The following is a 17,365-nucleotide window of genomic DNA, read 5'->3' as shown; positions in this document are numbered from 1 at the left end:
TTGGATCTTAAAACAGGAAAAAATCAATCAAGTTCTTAAAAAGAAGGCTTTTAATTAAAGAAAGAAAGGGTAAAAATCATCTCTGTAAAATCAGGATGGAAAATAACTTTACAGGGTAATCAGATTCAAAGAGCCCAGAGAAACCCCCTCTGGCCTTAGGTTCAAAGTTACAGCAAAGAGAGGTAAAATCCTCTCAGCAAAAAGGAACATGCATACCAATCCCTCTGTTACACAGAGTTCTTTGGAAGATCATAGAGGACAAGGCCCGGGTCATCCTTATTGCCCCAGCTTGGCCAAGACAGATGTGGTATCCTTACCTACTCAGCATGTCCTCCCATCACCCATGGGCTGTCCCCAACAGGCCAGATCTCCTTCCCCAGGCCAACGGACGGGTTCTTCACCCCCAGCTCCAAAAGCTCCATGTGACAGCCTGGTTCCTTCATGGTTCCAAATCCATGAACTAGCCTGTTCCAAGCAAGTCCGATACGTCCTCCTGCACAGTAGAAAAGACTCCACTCGTAAAACCTACCTGCAGATGTGGAAGCGTTTTGCCCTCTAGTGCTCACATAATCACTTAATGCCCAATACGGCGTTAAGTACTTACATGTAAGTACTGCATGTATCATTTTTGTGTGTAAAGTTACGAATATTGACTATGTATCTGTATTTCAAATGTAGTTACACTTGGGGAGTGAAGAACACTCGGGAAGATGCTTCAGTCTAGGTAGCTGGTTGGGAAGGACCTATTCAGGGTAATGGGTCATTAGGAAAAATGACAGGCCTTAAGAGAAGCTTATTTCCCACCTGGTGAGCCTTTCTGAAAACATTCCAGACAGCCCATAAGTAATGGCTGCTATCACTCTGCAAGGGTATGTGACCAGGGCACATGACTCTGACCTCCATTTTGGGTACCTGTATTTTTCCACAAACTGGTCTTAGACCCAAGTTTGAAACAAATGGTTTCCGCTATACGGAAAAGCTATATAAGGCAGGGAGTGATATCATCTATTGTTCTTCACTCCCCCACAACTCAGCACCTGAGAGAAGTTCTGGAAGAAAAGGACTTGGAATGGGGGTGGGGAGCCCAAGCTGCAAAGCAAGTGCATCTTGTGCAACCTGCAAATCTGCTTGTATCATCAGTCAGAGTGAGAAATAGCTAATTCATATCCAGGCTTTCTAGTATCTTAGGCTCAGTTTGCATTTTTGTTTATTTACTAGGTAATCTGCTTTGATCTGTTTGCTGTCCCTTATAATCACTTAAAATCTATCTTTTTGTAGTTAATAAACTTGTTTTATGTTTTAATTTAAACCAGTGTGTCTTTAAGTGAAGTGTTGGGGGAAAAATCTCAGCTTGGTTAACACAAGTTTGTTGCATATTCCTCTCCAGGTAATAAATTTATACTGATTGGAGTTTCGGGCAGGGCAGTACAGCTCTGGGATCCTCGGCTGGGAAGCTGGGGGTATCTTGGCTATAGCCTCTCTATTGCTGTTGGTTCATGCAGTGTTTGGTCAGCCTGCATGTAACTCAGCTGGGTGTGTCCCTGCCTGTGCAAATGCTGGTGAGAGTGTAAGTCTGGGAGTGGGCTACAGCTTGTCCCAGCAGCACAGTGTGAGAGGGAGGCCGGGCTGGTGTGTCAGAGGGCTCAGTGGAACCCAGTTCCAGGTGGCACCCCAGGGGGAACCCATCACAGCTTCCACCCCATGTACCAGGAGTCAGGGCACAACGCCTGGAGCAGGGAACCAAGCCCAGCCAGCCCCACAGGATAGGAGCTGCTTCAACCAGGACGTGGCGGCTGGCGTCAAAGAAAGCAGGGCAGTCCCACAAAACCCAAGACTATTGGAAGGTCTGTAGGGCTGCCACCTCTGAGATGCAAAAATACAGGACAGCTGCGATGGTCCTGAGCCCATCACACTGGACAGCTGGTAGCTCCCAGACCAACTTCCCAGGACAGCTACGAAGGGACAATCCTGGAGAAACATAGACATTGGCAACTCTAGCAGGGCATTAAAAAGGGATCTCAGGAGTGGGCGAGGTGGGCAGTGTAGGGACCACAGCCTAGGCTGTAGAGGGGTGGTAAATGGGGATAGGTGTGGGGACCAATGCCAGCAGAGAGAGAGTGTGTGTGTGTGTAGGAATGTAGGGATTTTGTACATGCGGGGGGGGGGGGGAAGGAATGCAGGGGCTGTGTAGGATGTTGCAGTACAGGAGCTGTGGGGGGAGGCAGCAATCAGGGCTGTGTGTGTGTGCCGAGCAATGCACGGGCGGTGGGGGGTGCAGTGCAAGAGCTGTGTGTGTGCAGAGCAATGCACGGGCGGTGGGGGTTGCAGTGTAGGAGCTGTGCGTGCGCAGAGCAATGCAGGGGCTGTGGGGGTGGGGCTGGGGCTGGAGGAAGGTGGGTGGGGGGCGAGCGCTGAGTGCCGCGTTCCCCCGCCCGCCCCGTAGAGGTCCCTGCTCTCCCCGCAGCCCGGGCGGGCTCGCCTGGAGCGCGCGCTCACGGCGAGGCGGAGGAAGGGGCGGAGCGGAGCTCGGCGAACATGGCCGAGGAGGGAGGAGAAGGAAACCACCAGGCCTTGCAAAGGCTGCAGGTACCGGCGGGGCTGCTGTGGCCGCGGCCGCGGGGCGAACTCTGCGTCTGTCGGCTCCTGCGGGCTGTGAGCGAGACACACACACACACAGAGCATTGCACAGATACACCGACCCCTTCCCCGATACACACACACACAGCAATGCACAGACACACCGATATACATACACACACCCCGATACCCCAATACACACACACAGCATTGCACAGATACACCGACCCCTTCCCCGATACACACACACACAGCAATGCACAGACACACCGATATACATACACACACCGATCCCCACCCCCGATACACACACACAGAGCAATGCACAGACACACTGATATACACACACACACAGAGCAATGCACAGATACACCGATCCCCCCCATACGCACACACAGTAATGCACAGACACACCGATATACATACACACACAGATCCCCCCGATACATACACACACACAGAACAGTGTGCACATATGCACACCAATCCATACACATACACACAAGAAAAGCACAGATACACACCAATGCCTGCACACATAGTGATACATACACTGATCCCTGTGTGTACACGCACCCTCTCTTATCCCTGCACACACACCAGTGTACACTGATCCCTGCACGCACACGATGCATCCACACAATGATACACACACACTAATCACTGTGCATCCACACCAATACACACACTGATCCGTGCACAAACACACAGAGAGATGCACACACACACACACACACAGAGCCTCACCCTATATCTCCCTTACACTGCCGTCTACCTTTGAAATCCCTGTGTCTGAATTAACCTCTCCCTTTTGCCATATGTTTTTCCCTGCACCCTCTCTCTGAGCATCTGGGTGGGTTTAGCCATTTTCCTTTTGCTATTTAAAGACCCCAGCCCAAGATGGGTGCAAATAACAGGTCTGTACTGGGAAATAGCCTGTAAAATGCCCTGGGATGTAATATTTGTACACTGCCTTGATTAACTGTGCACTGGGTTTGTAATTAAAATAATTAGCAGAGGGAGGGGTCTGACTGTGTTGGGGTTACTGAGATTTGGGGCATTAAGAGCCTGTCCGAGGCACTAGACTTGGGTCCCATTTCCATTTCCACTTCCACCACTGAGCTTGGGGAAGTCACTTCCCCTCTGTGCCTCACTTTCTCTGTCTATAAAATGGGGATAGTGGTAATTCCTTTGCCTGTTTAGACAGGGGAGCTTTTCGGAGCAGGGTCTGTCTCCCACTGTGTCTGTGCAGTGCCCAGCACAATAGGGGGTCTCTGTCGGGGTCTGTGAAGCACCCGGCACAATGGGGCCCTGATCTCAGTCGGGGTCTGTGCAGTGCCAGGCACAATGTGCGCTCTGACGTTGGACAAGCGCTACCATAAGACAGATTATTAATAATAACAGTGGTGAAAGCCATGAGAGGCTGCAGTGTGCGAGGCCTGTACATCAGCTGGTAGGGCTCATATCTACAGCTTGATCCTCTGGGCACTTTGAATGACACCTAAGTGTGATCACGGCCTCACTGGGTACCACACAGACCCCTAATAAGATCGAGGTCCTGTTGTGCCAAGTGCTGCCAAGACCCTGACTGAAGTGAGGGCCCCTTGTGCCGGGTGCTGCACAGACCCACAGTGAGACAGCGCCTCCCTGAAGAGCTTGTCATCTAAAATCGATGAGATCAGAACTGCGTGTTGGATTGGGAAGCCCAGTTCCCATTAATTAGCTCTCTGGAACTGGGGTGCTGTTTTGTTCTGTGCTTGTACAGCATCTAACACAGAGGAGCCATGGGCCATGACTGGGGCTCCTAGGCACTATGGCAATACATCTAATAATGGGAACTGATTTCCACATTCCTCAGCCAGCTTTGAAAATCCCAACCTAGGCAGGAAACTGAGGCACAGAGAGATTCAGTTACATGGATTTGCAAATGAGACCAAAGAAGTTAGGAGCCCAATTGGTTTTCAGTGTCATTTGGGGGCCTCATTTCTTTGAAATTCCTAGTCTAATGACTTACCCGAGGTTACTGGTATAGTCTCTGGTAAAGCTGGGCTTTGAACCCTGGTTTCTTGAGTGTTAGGCCAGTGCCTTAACCACCAGGCTACCTGCCCTCTTTAGGTAGCTGTGGCTGTAGTTTACTGATGTGATCGTTCCCACCCCTGCCCCTCTCACCCACCTGTCCCTCATCGTCACAGGAATTGGTCGATGGCCTGTACTATTTCCGGGATCACTACTTCGAAAGCCACGGCGTGGAGGATGCGGGGAGAAAGCAGCAGGACGTGCTGGAGGAAATGGAGAAAACGCTACAGCAGATGGGCGAGATAGATGGTAACTGGGTATAAGAGGGAAATGCACCCCCTGCCCTAGAGGGGAGAACCTGGCGCCCCATTCCCCACCCCCATGAGCTAGCCAGACCTAGGGCCGGATTGGAGCTGGCGCCCCCTAGAGGGGAAAAGCCCCATGCCCCATTCCTCACCCCCCTGAGCCAACTAGTCCCCCGCCCTGGGGCTGGATTGGAGCTGGTGACCCTAGAGAGGAAAGGACCAGTGTCCCATTCCTCACCTCCTAAGCCATCCAGCCTCCTGCCCTGGGACTGGAGGCGAGCTGATGTCCCCAAGGGGCCGGAGGGGATTTGTGCCACAGGCTATGCCCTCCCTTTGCGGCTGTGTCTCTCCAGGCTGCTCCCAAGGCCGGGCCTGGGCGCTGATGCTGAAGGGGAAGGCTCTGAACGTTACACCCGACTACAACCCAAAGGCTGAGGAGCTGCTGGCCAAGGCTGTGAAGCTGGACCCGGAGCTGGTGGAGGCCTGGAACCAGCTGGGCGAGGCCTACTGGAAAAAGGGCGACATCACAGCAGCCCACACCTGCTTCTCTGGGGCCCTGGGGCATGTGAGTCCCACCCCCAGGCATCCCGGTGGGCTGGTGTGGCCGATCCCAGGGGGTAGACAGGGGAGAGACCTGGTTGTCCGATGGGGGGCTGGGTAGCTGGGGCCAAGGGGCCGATCTGGGGGAGAGGTGGGGGGCTGCTTCCGGGAAGGGGAGCCGGGGCTGGCTGGGCTGAGGGGCCGATTCAGGAGATGGGAGGGAAGGGGAGCCAGGGCTGGCCAATCTGAGGACAGAGAGGGCGTGGGTGGGGAGGCGGGAGACCGGGCTGAGGCACTGACACTGACTCCGTGTCTCTCCCACAGCGGAAGAACAAAGTCTCGCTGCAGAATCTGTCCATGGTGCTGCGGCAGCTGCGAGCCGAGAGTACAGAGCAGCACGCCCAGAATGTCATGGACAGTGTCCGGCAGGCTAAGCTGGCTGTCCAGATGGACGTGCGGGATGGCCGCTCGTGGTGTGAGTGACAGCCCTTTTCTCTCCTCCAGGCACTGCTCTTGCTCACTCCCTGCTTCAAGGGACACTGGGACCCCGCCATGGCACCAGCTGGGAGGAGCTCAGGCTTCTCAGTATGCTCTGCAACTTCCTGCCTGTCACCTGACTCGAGGGAGAATAGTATACCCCAGCGATATCCCTACAGTCAACCCTCCATTCCCAGCTGTAGCCATCCATTCCCCTCAGCTATATCCCTCCAACCCCATCCTCAGCTATAGCCATCGCTCCACCCATCCTCAGCTGGAGTCATCCATCAGTCCTCTAGTCTCAGCTACATGCCTCCAACCAGCCAGCTGTTCATCTTCTTTGACATCTTCTGTCCATTTGGTCTCTGTGCTAACCTCTGTGTCTCTCTGCCGCAGACATCCTGGGAAATGCCTACCTCTCGCTGTTCTTCAACACAGGCCAGAACCCCAGTATCTCCCAGCAGGCCCTAAGTGCCTATGCCCAGGCGGTAGGTACTGCCCTGTCTTCTGCTGGTTGCAAGGGGGCCTTGTGCTGTAGGGAGCAGGGCAGAAGGCTCAATGGGGGTGCTCTGATGTTGATTTCCTCTCCACCCTAGGAAAAGGTGGATCCTACAGCATCCTGTAACCCTGACCTGCACCTCAACAGAGCTACGGTGAGAAAGTGGGAGGGAGGGGAGTGGAAGGTGTGACTGAAAGGTGACAGGGGCTCAGGAGGGGCACTCTCCCCTTGGAGGCAGAGCCAGCATCAGTTCCCCAGTGTGGTTTTAGGGGGCTCTGTGTCCCTGTGTCTGCTGCCCCCTGCTGGAAGGCATGAGGTTAGACTTTCTGGTCTAACCATTAGACCCCACTCCCCTCCCAGAGCCAGGAGTTAAACCCAGGAATCCCAATTCCCTGCACATGCTGCTCTAACCTAGTGGGCTTCCCCCTATCCCCCTCACACCTTGAGCCAGGAATGGAAACCAGGAGTCCTGGTTCCCAGCCTCCTCACTCTAACCCACTAGAGTCCTGGTGCCAAGCCCCACTGCTGTAACTCTAGCACGGTGCTGTGTTTCTCTTGGGTCAGCTGCATAAATATGAGGAGAATTACATGGAGGCCCTGGAGGGGTTTTCCCGTGCGGCAACCCTTGACCCAGCCTGGCCCGAACCCCAGCAGCGCCAGCAGCAGCTTCTGGATTTCCTGGAGCGACTCACCAGCCTCCTGGAGAACAAGGTAGAGCATCTCCCCTCCTCCCTGCCCTCCCCAGCCTGGCCTACAGGGAGACATGTCTCAGTCAATGACCCTGCCCTCCTTCCTCCCCCTGCAGGGCAAAGTGAAGGTTAAGAAGCTGCAGAGCATGCTGGGAAGCCTGCGCCCATCCCACCTGGGCCCCTGTGGGGATGGGCGGTACCAGGGGTCCTCAGGCCAGAAGGTGGCACTGGAGCATCGGCTCCTGAGCGCCTTGCAGCCGGGTGTGAACACGGGGGCTGTAGTGCTGGGCAGGGTGGTCTTCAGCCTCACCACGGACGAGAAGGTGCCCTTGTGAGTACCACCTGTCCATCCATCCATCTGTAGTGCTTTCTGTTGATGTTGCCTATCCTCCTGTCAGTCCTGAGCTATGTTCATCTGTCCGTCCTGCTACCCATCTGTCAGTCCTGAGCCCTGTTCGTCCTGCTGTCCATCTGTCACTCCTGAGCTCCATTCATCCATCCGTGTTTCCTCAGTTCTGTACACCCATCCAACCATTCTCGTGGCCATCCACGTGTCCTTCCATCCATCCATCTATGCATCCTCAGCACCATCCAGCCGTCCCCTCACCTCCTGTCCCATCACCTTACTCACACTCTCGCCTGGTTTTCTGACAGCACGTTTGGCCTGGTTGACTCCAAGGGCCCCTGTTTTGCGGTCACTGTCTATAACATGGTCCAGAGCTGGGGTGTGCTCATCGGCGACTCAGTGGCCATCCCTGAGCCACACCTCCGGCATCACCACGTCCAGCACCAGGGCAAGGTGAGTGTGGCCTGGTCCTCCCTGCCCCAGGCTTAGTGCTGGAGGGATTCCTAGGCCTGGCTCTGCGGGAGGAGGGATATGGGAAGTCACCAGAGACAGGTTGATACAGAACTGTAGCCCTTCTTCAGTTTAAGGGTTAATCCCCACCCTTTCCTCATGCCCCTCCCTCCACCTGTTGTTTCTTCCTACCCCCACTGCGGTGGTGGGAGGCATGAATGAACTCCACACTTCCTGTCTGCTGAGTGCATCACTTCCTATGTGAGCTGTTAGACCTCAATTACAGGGCCACAGATGCCAGAGTGATGGGGCCTTTCTCACAGTACGGTGGGGGCGATGTGTCTTTCCCAGCCCCCTTTATATGGGGTAGAGGAAATGCCTTTAAATTGGGGGAGAGGGGTTGCAATTCCCTACCCCAATATTCACCCCCACGTCCAGGGAAGCAGAAGCCCACTAGTTACCCAGCAGGGAAAGAGTTAATTTTGACTCTGTTGCTGGGAGACTGGCACCTGCTCCCTCACTAGAGCACATCTCAGTCGTCTGCAGGAAGGTGGGAGGACGACACTGGCTCTTCAGGTTTTTTACAGCTGCTTAGGGGATTTGGGCTCCTGACACCTGTTAAATTTGGGCACCCAGCTCCCCTAGGCAGGTTTGGAAACCCCAGCACATGAAATGAAAATCACCATCAGTAGGAGTTAACAGTGGAATTTGCCCTGCCTCATAGATGGATGGGGAAATTTCAGTCCATGATGTGCAAACATTCATCAGTAGGATTCCAGAGCTAACTGCCCTTCTGACTGACTTTTCTGTCTCCATGGTACCTCCAGAGCTTCTCCTTCCCTGGGATCCGTGTGGAGACCCCACTCCTGCTGGTGGTGAATGGCAAGACGCAGGGACCTGGCACCCAGGCGGCAGCTACTGTGGCATACCGAGTGCAGAGCGAATGATGCCCTGGGGAGGGAATGTGCAAAGATAGCTCCTTTCCCTCCGATGCTGCTGCTGGAGGGGTCGGACTTGTCCTGCTGTCCGCTGCCCCCTGGTGGATCCCATGAGTATAATGGCTTAGAGAGGCTTGTGGGGCTGGCAGAGGATTTACAACTGGGTATTGGGGCAAAGGATGGGGACTGAGAATGGGATGATTCCCCTCCTCCCCCCACAAAGAGGGACAGAGGTTCCTCTTTTCCCATTCTCTCTCCACTCAACATGGTCATCTCTCCCATGGCAATGAGCTCTACCCAGGCTCTGCCCCTGGTACCCCAACAAACCACTCCAATGGGCTGATCCCAGGTGTGAAGAAATTGCACTGGGACTAGGAGACCCCTACCAAGCCCACCAATGCCTCCTTCATCAGCACCTGTGCCCTGCCCTTTCTCCTCCTCTCCTTTTCCACACTCCCCCTTCCTGTCTCCTTCCCATGGGCTGGAATCACTGGCCCCGACCCCCCTCAGTTTGTCTGGTTTATGACGTGGGGACAGTCAGAGGTGATTAAGGGGTGTTGTAGGTGCCTAGCTCTTTGTAGGTACCTAGTCGCCTAGTTTGGAGGTCGGACTTTTTTAGGGCCCTTTCACAGCGGGTCTGGCCCGAGGCCCTGCTCTGTGTGTGTGTACAGAGCGGGTCTGGCCCGGGGCCCTGCTCTGTGTGTGTACAGAGCGGGTCTGGCCCAGGGCCCTGCTCTGTGTGTGTACAGAGCGGGTCTGGCCCGGGGCCCTGCTCTGTGTGTGTACAGAGCAGGTCTGGCCCGGGGCCCTGCTCTCAGTGTGTGTACAGAGCGGGTCTGGCCCGGGGCCCTGCTCTCTCTGTGTGTACAGAGCGGGTCTGGCCCGGGGCCCTGCTCTCTCTGTGTGTACAGAGCGGGTCTGGCCCGGGGCCCTGCTCTCTCTGTGTGTACAGAGCGGGTCTGGCCCGGGGCCCTGCTCGCTCTGTGTGTGTACAGAGCGGGTCTGGCCCGGGGCCCTGCTCTCTCTGTGTGTACAGAGCGGGTCTGGCCCGGGGCCCTGCTCTCTCTGTGTGTACAGAGCGGGTCTGGCCCGGGGCCCTGCTCTCAGTGTGTACAGAGCGGTGGTGTATTTATTTTGGAAGGTTTGTTTTGTTTTATAATTTTATACGTTTAAAGGTTTGGGTTTTTTTCTTTTGTAATGAATAAAACCTGTTATCGATGAGGTTCATGGTCGGTGAGTCGTGTCAGTGCATCCATCCCCCTACACAACCACCTGTCAGTCTGTCTCTTTAACTACTGTTCGACGTTCCCAATGTTTCGATTATTTCTCTCGGGAAGGCAAATGGAGATGCAGCCCTGATTAGCTCTGACTCTGAGCAGCCGGTCAGGCCCCCGGGACTAAGGCAGCCCCATAGTGCAGAGGGAAAACTGCTCAACTAGAAGAGGTGACTCGGGCAGATGCCCAGAGAGTTTACACAGCGAGTAGACACGAGCGGCTGGCCCATGTCAGTCGACTCAGGCTCCTGGGGCTCAGGCTGCGGGGCTGTTTCACTGCTGTGTAGATGTCAGGGCCTTAGGACCCTGTGAGATTGGAGGGTCCCAGCTATCTGGTTGCCGTGTAGACATACCCTTATATCCTCCAAACCCTCTCAGCCGTTGCCAAACCTGCTGGGTCCCTAAACTGTGGTCATTGGGCCTGCGCCAGTCCCCTCAGTCCTGACCCCTTGCTCAGTCTAAGCCCTGGAGGAGGAGATGCTCCTGCGTACTCTAGAGCAGCATTTCTCAACCTTTTTTCATTGGCGGGCTCCTAAAAAGTTTCGAATGGCGATGTAGACCTCTTTGGAAATTTCGAGTGGCGGCATGGAGTCCATTGGCAATCTATCGTCTGTCCATATAGCTGGATTCTGGTCAGTCTGTTTTCAGTCTAAGTCTTTCGCGGACCCTGGAGATATAGTCCGTAGGCCGCCCCCCCCCCCCCCAGCACTGGTTGGAGCACTTACCTGGGATGGGGGAGACCCCAGTTGAGATCCTCACTCTAGGGCCCTGCCTGCTGGGCGATTGTGGGGTGGGGGGAACATTCTGATCCGGGTCTTTTCTCAGACTCCTATGGGTGTCGAATAACCAAACAGACGTGCTGGTGGGACTGACTCTATAGGCCAGTGGTCAAGGCATCTAGCCAGGAGTGGGAAAGTCAGGCTCAGGTCCCCGAGCCAAGGACTGCATCATACAATGGGGAACAGCAGAGACCAAGAGCCAGCTCCGCTGCACAGCCCAGCACCCCTGCACCGTAGGAGACCTGCAGACAAATATCCTGGAAGTTCCCCTTAGTGGGACAGCCTCAAGGATCCACCTAGCTCCACGGGGCCAGGCTTCCCCGTCTCGGCTTGGGAGCGCCAGCGATTCCTGTCTTCGGTTCCCTGGCTGGGCCAAACTCCTGGAGGAGGCTTGTTCCATCCCTGCAGGGCGCAGTGTCCTCCGGCCGGATCTGCAGCAATACCAGGCAGCCTTTCCAACCCAAGGGGGCCCTTTATCAGTCCTCTGGCTGCATGCCACAAGGCTTTGGGTTAGTAGGAGGGAGGCAGGATTGGGTTACAGTTCCTGTTAGTAAGAGCTGGGGCCTGCCCATGCCCTGCTCCCCACACCCCATTCTGCTCTCTTTGGCCCTCACCCACCCGCCTTGTGTTGGACCCTGATGAACTAGGCCCCCTTTCAGTAGTGATGCCTGCCTGCTCTGTGCAGTGGGGCCATGTGTAATGAGTGAGCTCGTTCCCAGCAGAGCAGGGGTCCAAAAGCTGAATGCACCCTGGAGACACAGCTCCCGTCTCCGCCTGGGAATCCCAGTCCTGACCCACCCTGTCCTGACCTACAGCCCCCATCCCTCCCACGCTGCAGAAGAAGGAGCAAAACTCCCAAGGTCACTGCCAATGTGATCTGGGGGAAAATTTCTTCCCCACCCCACACAGAGCGATCAGTTAGACCCAGAGCATGTGAGCAAGAACCAGCCAGCCAAGCACCTGAGACAGAGAATGTTGGGTGCCGCCTCAAAGCCCTGGTCCACCCGACCCGATGTCCCATCTCTAGCACTGGCCATCCCTGATGCTTTGAGAAAGACACCACCACAAACAACTCCTCCCATACAAAAACTCAAACCAAGCCAAATTGTTTTTAGGGGGGGGGGGGTTCCCTTCCTGACTCCCACAGGAGACTAGCTGAAACCTGGAAGCATAAGCTTCTAGGAACATCAGACATGAACCAGAAAGGAGCTTCAGGGCTGCCAAACCCTGCCCTCCTCTGCTGTGAAGGGAGCTGGGCAAGAGAGGGTTGATATCTGCTCTCTGAGCTCCTGGGTCCCTCTTGGCACTTGGTCTCTGGGGTGTGTAAGAGCAGCCAGACCTGGATTTGATCCCTGGATGAACTGTGGGCACCCAGGGGAATGCCGGGGAGAGTCGCCCCAGTGCCTTCCACACAGCCCCAACACAAACACCCCACACCAGATAGCCCCTCACACATACTCCCTGCCCCCACATTACACACTCATACAGACCTCCTCACCACATACACAGCCCCCCACCCCCACAAACAGGACTTGGTAGGTGTCAATATGAGGCCACATTGAAAGCCCCCAGTGCCAGCCCCTTGGGTACATGGCGAATCATGATCGGGGTTGGCAGTACTAAGGCAGTGCTCTGTCTTCTAGGAGGTGCTGGGTTCTCTACTCTCTCCACACACAGTGCAGGGTTCATTCCCTCCAGCAGGCAGCATCAGGGCCACACCCCACCCCTCAGTGCCAAGCGAGCCATCCCCTTGCGATGTTCTTTACTGGCTGCTCCCCTGCCAGCCTTCCCCAGAGCTGGCTGCATCTCAAGAAAAGACAAACCATCTCCGTGCAGTGTCACTGCGTGGCTGTAACTGAGCTCCCTTGCACCAGAGCTGGTTGCATCTCACCTGTGCTGTGTACATGGTCAAAGGGGGAAGGTGCTTTATGAGCTCAGGCCAAGTGTAGCCCTCACACTGTGGGGGGATGATGTGTTTCTCCTTTTCCAAGCCAAGGGAAGAGCAAAACTCTTTATGGGATCTCCACTGTGTGGGTCCTATACTCAGCCAGCAGCTCGTTACTCATTATTATTAACTAGCTGGAAGGTTACACACTTCCTTGTTTCTCTAGGCCAAGCTGTTCACCCAGCTGGGCCCTGTCCCCACTCTGGTCAACCTCCAGCCCCCACTCTGGTCGGGACCCAATGGACAAGGGTGAAAATTGGAAAACTGGAAAAATTCACCGTTTAAAATCAGGTTTTTCCAGTTTCTGCCAAAATAAACAGGGTAATCTCCTGGGGGCTGGCTGGAGTGGTGGGCGGGGGCTGGTGGGGGCAGGGCCTGAATGGAATGGGGGTAACAGGCCAGACTTGGAGGCTGGATGAATTTGGGGTGATGGGGACTGGACCGGACTGGGTGGGGTGAGGGGTCTGGTTGGATAGATTGGGCAGATTGGGGGTGAGGGTTGTGGCTGGGGGGGTGATGGATGGAGTGGGGGATAAGGGTGTGGCTTGTGTAGCCGTGCTGGGGGATATAGATTGGGGAGCTCAGAATATGTCGACCCCGCCACAGAGAGGGACTTGGGCACCTGGGGGGGCATATATGGGGAGCTCAGAGCAGAGCTGTTCCCCCTACAGAGCGGGACTGGTGTGGCTGGGATGTGAGGCATAGACAGGGGACCTTAGAATGGGACGATCTCCCTTGTCCCAGGCTCTGTCTGCTTAGGGTGGTCCCAACTCCCCTTCCACTCAGCTAGACCCAGATTCTTCCCCCTGGCATCCTGATAAACTGCCCCAGTGGGCTGACCCATTTGGGAAAAACCTCACTGGGATTAGGAGACCCCTACCGAACCCATCAAGGTCCCCTTCACCTGCACCTCTTCCCTGTCCTGTCACCCCAGGGCAGTAGTGACACCTCCTGCTCTGTGCAGTAGGTCCCATGTGTAATGAGTGGGTTGATTCCCAGCTGAGCAGGGGTCCACACGAACCTGAGACTGAATAGCTCTGCTCATCACCAGAGAGCAAGAGCTGAATGGATCCGGGAGACTCAGCTCCCTTCTCTGCCCAGGGCTTCCCCATCCTGACCCACAGCCCCCACCCCTGGCATCTGCCCTCAGCTCTGAGGAGATGAGATAACTTTGCTTTTTAATTGCCTGGCTCCAACTTTTCAAGCAGGAGCCAGTGGTGACTTCAGCTCAGCTCTTTAATTGGCTTCACCAGCAGCCCCGGTCATCAATGCCCAGAGCGAGAAGCATTCAGACATCAAAACAAGCTAATTCCACCAAGGGATTTGCAGTCTGGTCTCTGTGATTTATTAAGTGCTTCTAACGCCCAAGAAAGATACTGCGCAGAGACCCCTCAGAGATGGACAACCTCTGTTAATGCCAAGAGTTGACACAGCACAGGCAGTGGGCAAGGCCGGCTCCAGGCACCAGCGGAGGAAGCATGTGCCTGGGGCGGCACATGCTAAGGGGCCGCATTCCCTCCATTCTTGGGGCGGCACAGTCTGAGGGTGGTTGTGGTTTTTTTGCTTCGGCAGTTTGGGCTTTTTTGTTTGTTTTTGCTTGGGGTGGAAAAATGGTACAGCCGGCCCTAGCAGTGGGTGTGAGCTCTAGTGGTCAGAGAGCTGGACTGGGAGCCAGGACTCCTGGGTTCTTTTCCCAGCTCTCAGAGGGCACTTGGGTCTAGTGCAGTGGTTCTCAAACTTTCATACTGGTGACCCCTTTCACATAGCAAGCCTCTGAATGTGACCCTCCTTATAAATTAAAACATTTTTAAATATGTTTGACACCATTATAAATGCAGGAGGCAAAGTGGGGTTTGGAGTGGAGGCTGAGGCAAGGCCAGCTTGAGCTCACAACCCCCCCATGTGATAAACTTGTGACCCCTGAGGGGTCTCCACCCCTCTTTGAGAACCCCTGGTCTGGTGAGTCAAAGCAATGTGGTAAGTGGGTAGTCAGAGCTCCTGGGTTGTATCCATAGCTCTAGTAGGGGACTGGGATCTAGTGGGTTAGATTGGTGTGGTTGGGTGTCTGGACACCTGGGTTAGAGTTTAAAGACAGAAAGGAGCCAATCACCTTGTCTCAACATCTATAGCTCTCAGGCCACCAACACTGCTTAGCAACTGAAACTAGACCAAGATATTACAAACCTCAGGAGGCTAAACTGTGAGGTGTCACTGATGGAGAATGGTGAGGACTGACATACACCAGTCCCCAGGGCCCCCACAATGGCAGGGAAATGATTAAAGGAGATACACCCAGCTCATCTTGGCAACTGACCTGTACCCACATGCAGCAAATGAATAAGGTGACCAGATGTCCCGATTTTATAGGGACAATCCTGATTTTTGGGGCTTTTTCTTATATAGGAACCTATTACCCCTCACCTCCATCCCGATTTTTCACACTTGCTATCTGGTCACCCTACAAAGGAAGGTGGAATTAACCCCACACACACAAGCAAAATAATTTGGCCCCACACACACTACAGTGATTTACAGCCATCAGGACTGGCTGCAGCTGAATGCCATTAACCTCAGCAATGTAAGAACAATTGGTTCTAGAATAGTAGAATTAGCAGTCCAGTAGTCCAAATTAGTTAGTGAGTAATAATTGGGTGGCCTGTAATATTTTGATTTTTGGGAAACTAGGAGTTACTTGTGATTTTGGGAATTACACAACACTGGACAGCTTGGACATGACAAACTGCACACTAACTGTGACGTGATAACTGCTGTCTGATCTAGATAAAGAGGTGATTAAGACAAAGGGTGAGGATATATCAATCATGTATATAATAAGATATAGGAGAGCTGAGGTGAGGAAGTATGAGAAGGGCATAGATTAGCATAGATAGACTGAGCATTAGCATTAATTGAATATTCATAAATGGGCAAGATGGGGGGCGGATACCCATTGGACTTCGGATCCCATCATTATTCATCCATTATCCTTGGGCATCTAGGAACATCTACCATATCTGCATGCCAGGGAGGGAGGGACCATCCTCATGCCAGGTCAGCTTGGGTCAAGAAAGAAAAAAGCCAGCAAAAAAAAGAAAAGTGCAAATAAAAGAAAGATAGCAAGATAAGATAGATTATTAGATACCCCTGTTTATTATGTTTATGCTTTTTTTATGTTATTTTGATTTTTTTAAAATATATTTGATTTTTTTTTGACCTACTTTGCATTGACTTACTAATTATTGATTGATTTTTATGTAGCCTGATTTCTCTCTGTAGACTGATCTGGAACTCAGTTCCGCTGATCCCTCAAACAAGAATCAGGTCAGAACAAGTCAGAACAAGAATTGAAAGGATCATGAAACAAATTAAACAAGAGACAAAACTGCCAGATGAGATGAGAAGCGCCACCAAAGCATCCACCTTATCCAGTGTATCCCTCCCATCCAGTGTCCACCCTCCAGCTGTGGAGCAACCATGCACAACACAACAACAACAACAACACAACAATTTTTTTGGGGGTGTTGTTTTTCTTCCTTTTCCTGCAGTCTCTGAGCAGGCAGAGCAGCTGAAACCCCGAAGTTTTTAGAAACATTAGACGTGAACCACCAGGGACACCAAACCTTCACTTCAATCTTCCTTCTAACTATCTACTAAATAGAAGAGAAGAATTTGAGTTTGGACTTTGAGTTTGGGACATCAGTTGTGACATCAGTTGTGGATTAACCTTAAAGGCTCTGCAGAAGGAAAACCTAGATCAAATATAGAAACATTTGTAAAATAAAAATATATTTAATTAAACTAACAAATCCTTAATGAACAGATGAAAAGATAGAGTCAATTGAATTTATGATTATTTATATTATATTGAATTGTTTATTTATTATTGAGGTAACCCGTAGGAGCCCCAATCACAGACCAGGGCCTCATTGTGCTAGGAGTTGCACAAACACAGAAGCAAAAAAGAGTCCCAAACAATTTACACATTATATATTTTTATTAGATTAGATTAATTAAATTTATTATTAGAAGTTGTTATTTTAAATTTTGATTAAAAAAAAAAAATTAATAATCAAATTAATAAATTATTAAAATGTAAAAGTAAAAAAAATATATAATATATAATAAAAATAAAAAAAAATAAAATAAAATATATCAATTATATATAATATTAAAATAAATTAAATTAAAATAAATATAAAATAAAATAAAATAATAATAATGAATCATAGATCAGAATCATAGAAAGAGGAGAGAGAGGAAGAGAGGGAAGAGTCCTCTTTTGATTAAATAATAATAAAAAAAAAAAATAAAAAATTATTCATTTTATTCATGCATACAAATATTTAAAATATTTTTAATTGAATATTATCATTAAGTTATAGATGCATATTATTGCTATATTTTATTATATTCTATATATTAATTTATTAATTATTTAATATTTTGATATATTTGATATTTTGATTAAATAATTATTAAACATTGTGATGTGATGATTTTTTGATTTGTTAAACACATTAATAAATATAG

The 17,365-nt window shown here is 52.0% G+C and overlaps 1 protein-coding gene across 1 annotated transcript; it reads left to right on the top strand.

The window, feature by feature from the left end:
* The first annotated feature begins 2,397 nt into the window (after positions 1-2,397).
* TTC5 (tetratricopeptide repeat domain 5) lies at positions 2,398-10,062 on the top strand. Its single transcript, XM_039497194.1, has 10 exons — positions 2,398-2,586; positions 4,770-4,902; positions 5,252-5,463; positions 5,763-5,913; positions 6,312-6,403; positions 6,512-6,568; positions 6,979-7,125; positions 7,220-7,434; positions 7,758-7,902; positions 8,727-10,062. Exons 1-10 carry the CDS (start codon positions 2,536-2,538, stop codon positions 8,844-8,846), a joined length of 1,323 nt encoding a protein of 440 aa, XP_039353128.1. The 5' UTR covers positions 2,398-2,535; the 3' UTR covers positions 8,847-10,062.
* Positions 10,063-17,365: the final 7,303 nt, after the last annotated feature.

Source organism: Mauremys reevesii, linkage group 13 (genome assembly GCF_016161935.1).
Source record: "Mauremys reevesii isolate NIE-2019 linkage group 13, ASM1616193v1, whole genome shotgun sequence".
NCBI lineage: Eukaryota > Metazoa > Chordata > Testudines > Geoemydidae > Mauremys > Mauremys reevesii.
The sequence above is the reverse complement of the archived record's forward strand: the minus strand, read 5'-3'. Positions and strand labels throughout refer to the sequence as shown.